General features: G+C 29.0%; 1 protein-coding gene across 2 annotated transcripts; it reads right to left on the bottom strand.

Moving 5' to 3' along the window:
• Window positions 1-1,348: 1,348 nt before the first annotated feature.
• On the bottom strand, window positions 1,349-5,816 carry LOC108781590 (acyl-CoA-binding protein homolog). Of its 2 annotated transcripts, none has more exons than XM_018549610.1 (3): window positions 4,452-4,535; window positions 1,867-1,981; window positions 1,349-1,535 (listed from the first exon to the last, which is right to left on the bottom strand). In XM_018549610.1, exons 1-3 carry the CDS (start codon window positions 4,464-4,466, stop codon window positions 1,402-1,404), a joined length of 264 nt encoding a protein of 87 aa, XP_018405112.1. In that variant the 5' UTR covers window positions 4,467-4,535; the 3' UTR covers window positions 1,349-1,401. The 2 variants fall into 2 exon arrangements, with proteins under 2 accessions (XP_018405112.1, XP_018405108.1); XM_018549606.1 differs by lacking the exon at window positions 4,452-4,535 and adding an exon at window positions 5,744-5,816 and having other exon boundaries at window positions 1,361-1,535.
• Window positions 5,817-8,639: the final 2,823 nt, after the last annotated feature.

Raw genomic sequence — 8,639 nt, forward strand, 5'->3', positions numbered from 1 at the left:
TACTTATATAGTATGTGTTCTCGGCTTAAACTGTCAAACTTAATATATGAGTTGAAATATCTCGATTTTGTATAAAATGTTGTTGCTTTAAGATTCTATACTTTAGGTTTGGCGGTTTAATATACGAGTACCCTGTATTAGAATCCAAATAATAGATTTCAAACAATATAATATCTAAGAAATCAAAAAGTTGAGATTGTTTAAGGATAATTTTGTCATGCTTTGCTTCTATCATTTTTTTTTTACATTTTTCACCATTTCAAACTTTCACTCCAGTAATTTATAGGAATTTTATACGTTTCTATATTGTATTAATAAATGAATAAATTTGAAAAAAGAGTGTTTAATATTAAAATCCCGATATCAGAAAGGTCTCTGGAAATAAAACATAAAATATATTGACAATATATTGTAAACGTTATTTATCTGTGAAAACAATAAATCTTATTTTACTTGACTCTTTAATGAGAAGTTTGCATATTCTCATACGGTACAGAATATTTATGATAAATGTTTATTACTATTTATTTTTTGAAATAATATATGTAAAAACGTTTTTTGCATAGTTCTACTTTTAAAAAAATCTTCTTAAAAAAGGAAAAAGTATACGACAAATGCATTAAAAAAGTATTGAATTTTTCTTAATCAAAAACGGACATGAAATAAATGTAATTATCCAAGTATTTCATTACGCAAGGCACATAAGATGGACCGAAAGTTGCTAAAATTGCAGATAGAGAAAATCGACGGTTATCTTTCAAAAATTCTATAAATATAACGCCTCATTCGACTACCGATGATCTTGAAAGGAATTAAGATACTACTGCTGAAAGAGCGTCGCGTCATTAAAAAAGCAAAAGAACGCAGGTTATTTTTATTTTTGTTTTTGCCCGTTGTCTGTGCTATTTATTACAGTTATTGTCTTCTTAGAGAATTGGAATAGGTACTCGTATAAAAAATTGACAAGTATCCAAAGCGGCAAGCATCTTCCTCATAAGATATTAGAAAAAAACACTTGAACGAAATCAAAGAAAATTTGGCTGGACATATGACATTAATCGAAGAGTAGGGGCCTCGAAGTTTACGAAGAAGGCCCTGCATTACGACGCAATTGGAGAACGTTGTATCGCGTGGTAATTTATTGATAAGAATTGCGTGTCATACGTATATATGCGATACAACATATTTTATCTGGTTTTCTGTTTGACTATGAACGATATAATATCGTAGTATCAGGAAAAGATCAAACACTCACGTAACAAAATCGTAGTGAAAAATCGCAAAACATTTAATTTATAATAAGTAACAATTGAAGTATTAATAGTTGAGAAATTATTAAAATATATTTTTTTTTATTCATGACTACAACAGGAACGTAACTACCAGTGATGGTAGATACAATTATTTATATTTTTTAATTAGTTGATTTGCATAATCAATGTAGGCTCGTTTCGCTGTTTCTTGCGAAGTGCCGTTCTTCTTGTTCCAAGCTTCCCATTTGGCTTTCCCTTTTAAATCCAGCATACCAGGTTTGGCTAAAATATTATACAATATATATTGTCAATATAATATTAATCATTTATTTTATAGTTATAATGTTATATAACAGCTATATATATTTTATCATTTAAATTATTTATTTTACGGTAAAGCAGCAGAATAAGTATATAAATAATTAGTTTTGTGTGATTTAACAGTAAAATAAGTATAATTTAACAAATATAGTTACATAAATATAATTAATAAAATTAATGTATAATTAATATAATATAAATGTACAATTAATTTAATGATTATAATGTATGAACATGTGAAATTAAATATTATCATTGTATGTGTAATTTTGTGATATTAATAAGAACATACATGTGTTATTGTCACCAACTGTAGCTTGCTTGAACAAAGCATAAAGCTCCAAAAGCTCCTCGTCAGTAGGACGCTTCGTAAACGCCTTTACAGCTTCTGCAGCCGTTTCAAAATCCTAAAAAAGAGAAATACAATTTTAATATATAAAACTCTTTAAAAATGTGGTTCTATTAAAAAAACAATAATTTCATAAAATAAATATAATACCACACACAGGTTCTTATTCGTGATAAATTATTATAACGTAAACTATGAAGAAAGAAAAAAGAAGAATAAGATCGCATTGTTGTTGATGTAAGCGAATAATTGACTAATGTAGGTTGTTTTTGTTCATTTTATATAATTTCAAATTTATACTGAAGATGGTCATATTATTGACCGAAACGTTTATATGGATTTTATGTTATTGATATGAATAAATTATTTACGTTATAATAATTTATCACGAATAAGAACCTGTGTGTGGTATTATGCTTATTTTATGAAATTATTGTTTTTTCAATTTTAATATTTCAAAATAATATTATATTTATACGTATTAATATCATAATATTGCATAAGAAAATGTAAAAAAAAAAAGAGTGTTCATCAAACACAGTGTTGATAGTCACTATATATTTCTGCGGCGTATTATAATATAGCTTATAAATATGGATTATGCTCGGAAAATGCTACGAAAGTGACCTTTGGATAGTGAATGACTGCATTCTTTTCAAAAGTGACCTTTATTATTAACTAAATTTAAATTTACACGGACCGAAAGTCATCATACACTTAAAATTGTTGATCAGTAGTATATAAATACGACCGCGCTTAAAGTTCGCGTACCATTAATAAACAGCTTTTGAGATGGTGCTTCATCGCCAAATGCCGAACGAAGATTTTCGACACATTGTAGCGGAGTTAGCGACTTTTTAAAATCGTAGATAAGTGTCTAACCATCGCGCGAAAATATTCTGATAATAAACTCATTTTCTTTCGAAAGTGTCAACTTTGAATATGTCTCACGACTGAACGAATGAATTGGTCTGTTTTCTGTTCCTGCACTAGACTAAACTAGAGCTCTCTTTCTCGCTTTCGACAAATATCAAACATACACCTATCTCACTTTTTTTAAAAGTGTACACTAGTTCAGCTACAGAAAATAGACCTAATGTTTGCTGATGCGTCAAAGGCAAAATCAAATAAAAACATATTCAAAAACATATTTTTTATTTCGATATAGAAATGTCGTTAAATAATATTATATAACAGGTATTAAAGCATCTTAAAATAATACATGGCGAGCATCTGAACTTATAATGAGAGTTTTCTTTTTTAAACAAGAATTTAATATCATCAATTAATGGAGCAAGAAGGAAGAAAAATATAATAAACATTCGTAATTACACAATAAATAAGTATGTATTATGTAATAAACTACATAAACTATATATATTATATTACACTAATTATGCATTATGTAATAAACTGCATATCACTGTATTTGATAATTAATTTAATTGTTTATTACTATTTTATTTTTTATTACAAATTTTTATTAATTTACATATTCTTTATGTTCTATAATTTTTATTAATTTACATTATTCTTTTATCATGCATTGATTCAATCAATGTTATATTTGAATATCGCGCTACACTATAATTTAGGACTAAAATTTGATTGGCCAGTTATTGCTGTGAATTGCACTATTTGCTCACATCTTTTGCACTACTTGCACTATTTTGCCTTTGACTGTCTATGAGTGGTACGCGAACTTCAAGCGTGGTCGAGTAAAATCACTCAGTGATGAATTCCATGAAGTCCGTTCTGTTACGGCGATCACTCCAGAGAACGTCGATGCTGTACGTAACTTATTGCAGGAAGACCATCGCACAACTTACAGAGAAATAAAGACATCCCTAAGCATTGGTATGACAGAAGTCAAAACAATTTTACATCATCTTTTGGCGTCAGAAGACTGTGTGCTCGTTGGATACCGCACAATTTAATGGAGGCCCAAAAATAGGTGTCAAATGGTGCACAGAAATGTTCAAAAAAAATATGATCATGGTGGGTCCAATTGGAAAGCAAGCAACAATCGAGTGTATGAGTGTTTCTAGATGAGCCGCATCCAACAAAAATGAAGCGCGACAGAAGTGTTGGGAAGAAAATGATTCAGAAAGATGGAGAAAATCGATGATTCATTTTCGACGATTGGTTTTATCGAATGGAAAAGTATATTTATTGTAACGGAGAGTATTTTGAGGAGCAAAGCCAATTTCCGAAATTAATTATATGTTTGTGTTACGATTTTACAGAAACTTTCAGAGCAACCTACGTATTGTGCACAGTCACAGTTTGTAATCAATGAAATTAGTATGCTGTGTCGCCAGTCAATTTTCGCGGCTTATTTCCGTTTCAATTAAATCCATCGTCAATTTTTTTATGTAGTCTACGATTTTAAACTTCCGAAAATTACGAGTGAAGACTGCATTTTTTATACATAAAACATAAAATCTTCGTTCTTTATGTAAATATGCAGCATTAATAATGTATTCTTTACAAGTCGTCACATTAAAAAATGAAAAGATTTGCGATACCTGGTCAAGAGACATCCTTATAGTTAATCGCACGAATGTATACTGATAGATATTACAAATACTTTGTGACCGACGATCGAATGCTCGCACAAGTTAAAAGCGCAAATCCCCACCTAACAAAATTTATCACGCTACGTAAACCAGGGTCGGATGACATAAACTTGTTCCTTTTTTTAAGATAGCTTTTTTTTTAATAGCTTATTATAATTAGACATCGGATTCTTATGCAATTTCATATCTTTTTAAGAAAGCAAATTGAAAAATAACAAAATAGAAATTTGTCTTATTGCAAAAGTATTTTAAAATATATATTTATTTGTATATATTTGTATATTTGTGCAAATTTGCATATTATGTTTGCTACAAAAAATATCTGCATAAAAAATCCGATATCTAATTATAACAGATAATAGCTATTTAAATTAATTTCCTTTATTGAAAATTAAGTAAGACTTTGTATCTGAGCAAATTGTTAATGTTTCATATTAAATATCTCTGTAATTAATTCTCAAATTATATTATAATTTATCCAATTAAATGAAAAGTATAAGATTCGCATTTCTAGGATTTAATTTCCCCAAAAGCGCCTTTTATTTTTGACTTAATATAGTCGAATTTTTTCAGTGTTTTAATTTAAAAATAAATTTCTCAATCGAGCTTTGCTGAATAAATTTCATGAACTTTGTTTGTAACTTAAAAAGATATATAAATGAATAGAGACACGGACATGATTTGATAAGTCCGGGATACTCTGTGTTTTTAAGTGTGTAATGCAATGTGTGAGTGTATATACCGGTTCTGGGATCAACCGTAGAAAACCCCGTTATAGGCAATCGTCATTGATGATATATTCATTTATAAACCTTTTCGGCTTCGCGAATACATAAGTATTTTGAAACGAACAATACGATAACACTGAACACAACCATTCTTTGTTAATAAGAAAATCTGTTTAAAAAAAAAAAACCACATAAATTAAAAGGAATTAACCGACAGGAAAATTCTCATTTTACGAATTTATGAATCTTAATCTTCGAAATCAAGAATTGAAATAATTTCTGACTTTTCTCTATTTTATTCTATTTCTCTTTTTGTTTGTTTTCGTCACACATGGAATAATTTTATTTACAGATTTTAGTAATTTCATCATGTTCTACAATCGCCAATATTTCTCGAGTGATTTTTAATTTCTTGAATTACTTAATTCTGTGAAATTTAATTTTACAAAGTGAGTGCTCACCGACTAATTCCTTTTAATTATCCATACTTTTTGCGTGAGAATAAAACAATACCTGATCGACCGACATTTGGATGTGAATCCGCTTCGTGTGCAAGCTAACTGTCTACTGACTGTAGCTAGTAATCACGATTCTATGCTTCCCGATCGCCAGCGAGTTTGTTACTCTAGCATCAGAAGTGGGGAGTGTGGTTCTCGATCTTGAATTGATTATACAGTACCATGGTTATTACGAATGATTACATATACGCTGCAAATCGAAATATAAATATAAAAAGTGACCATAATATATGTTTATAGGATTAGTTTTTCATATGAAATAATAATACTATGTTACACTATATCACGTTTAAATATGTAATTCTATTTTTATATACAGCCATGTGTATTGTTTTTATACAAAAAACCAATCACACACATACATTGTGTAGACACATATATGGATTTACAATGTATATATAAATAAATTTCATCGCGGCTCAAAGTCTAAAGGTAGGTTATAATCGATACGAAAAAAAACTTCACAATATGAATAATCTTGGAATAACAAAGTGATCTGCAATATAAGTAAATATTGCAAAAATTTTATTTGGCAAGATAGATAAGCGTTTATAACATGCTTAATTAATAATATTAATAATAAAAATAATTGCTAAGAAATGTGAGGATGTATTTATTTATATCCAGAACAATAATTGCAATTAAATATATGTGCAATAATTGCTCATACATCTCATTGCCACCCAACAACACATCAACAACATTGCTCGTCTGACTCGTAATTTGAACGTCTAATTAAAGTGGAGACGAACAATTGCAATTAATTTGTTCCTCGATGCGTTGCCAAATTAGACATAGCGTGACAACAATGTGAACAAACTAGCTACGGATAATCTACGCGAACGAGATAATGATTGTGTGTACCATAAACTCGAGACCAAAGCTATATGGATATGTAATATTAAACATTAAATAATATATAAAGGGAACGGCAGGAGCATGCACATCGCTCAAGTGTTTATCTATAAATCTCTACACTTATATACGCCATTACGTGTATACGATGTGAATTTAATAATTGTAAGATTTGTTTGAAAAATAAACTCTAGCCAAAGAGGAATTCATACTACGTAACATAATACTGCTGAACTTTAAAAGTGGCACGCAATATTATTTACTGTCTGTTTTGTTCTTGTTTTTCTCTTGGTAACAGATGACTCGATTGAACGTATCATATTTTATCATGCTCCACTTTGCAAGAAGAGTCTTCTCTGAAATCATAATTTCGCTGGTCCTTGCACTCGTTGTTCGGAGAAGAACGAACGGGGCCAATGTGCCACATCAGCACCACAGACTCACCTGCGCAGGAATGTCGGAATTCCTGCCTACCGCTGACGCACAATTCAACACAACCTTACGCACTCATACATATGAATGCTTGTATATGTATACATTTATAACATTTTGTAAATTACAGTTCTGTTTATGGATTTATATTACAAATTTTACTACAATATTTAGTTTATGCATCGCATTGTACTACAATGCACTAACCCAAGCAGAACCACAAGTCATTATAGTACCAAAATTATGTCAAAATGACTCCAAAATGATCACTATATATATATATATATATATATATATATATAAAAGTCATTTTTCAATTATTTTCCAATTTATTTTAACGTCGTTTTGATATTATCATGATTTGCTGTTTTGTTTGGGAAATGATTTCTTAATAGACTTTAAAACAAGCGCATAAACTTTGCGCAATTTACATATGCTTACAAAAAAGCGGCACCTATGAAAAACATCATAAAAGTATTTTCACTTGTAATCATTCTTCAATAATTATAACAATCATCTCAAAGTTAATAATTTGTATTATATGTATATATATATATTGATATAAAATATAATTAATATTCTCGTACAAATATAACATTTCAGTCATGGTAAAGCGGTTATAATATTTTATTGTCGTCGAGATATACCAATAATAATTAAACGTTATATGTATCTACATGAAGTTGTCTTTTAATGCATTATAACTTACATCGCAACATCTATTTCATTGACAAATTATAATTAATCAAAATGAATAAATAATTTTAAAGTTGTTGCTGTAAAATGTTGCGAAGATGCGACGCATGCATAACGCACAAAAGAATTGTCGCGTTACATATGTGGGAGTCAGCAGAAAGTTTGATTACGAAAACGCTCGGGCACGAGAACGAAACGGAGAAATCCCTGAAGAAAGAACGCGGAAACACTGCTGAACGATATTAGATACGCTACGTGCAATTTTCTTGTTTCTCATCAATCGCATATCCATCATTGCAATGATGCATTGAATTGTAAAACTAACGTAGGTACTGTAAACATTTAATAGAAAGTAAAAATTTTTATTAGAGGAAATACATTTGAAAGAGAAATTTTTTACATAGACATTTATACAATAATTTCGCGGTTAGAGTAAAAGTGTAATTGTAAATAATTTAAAATGTTTCTTCTTAAGTCTATCTTGAAATCTATAAGTTACTTTCACTCGATGTTCTTTATATCATAAAGGGGGGTGAACTTAATATAAAATAAACTTAATACGAAAAAAATAAAAATTGCATTTCCAGAAATATAATTTTGTCTAAATATTTAAAAGTGGATCATAGTATACGTTATTGGATTAATGATTAGTTTATGTATTTATTTAAAAAATGTACTTTAACAAAATATTGCATTTATAAGTCAAGTAAAAGTACAATATGAAACTTTATAAATATTTTAACAACAAGCACCTCCAAAAGAAATTTCCGTAATATTGTCAGTTATCAATCAATACTGACAGAAGTAGGGACCAGATAATTATGAAAGTACTTGATTAAAATATCACATAAAATTCGGTTTATCTCCTCGAGTAAAGTACAATTGATTTTTACATTATTACTATCATA

Source organism: Cyphomyrmex costatus, unplaced genomic scaffold (genome assembly GCF_001594065.2).
Source record: "Cyphomyrmex costatus isolate MS0001 unplaced genomic scaffold, Ccosl1.0 scaffold123, whole genome shotgun sequence".
Lineage (NCBI taxonomy): Eukaryota > Metazoa > Arthropoda > Insecta > Hymenoptera > Formicidae > Cyphomyrmex > Cyphomyrmex costatus.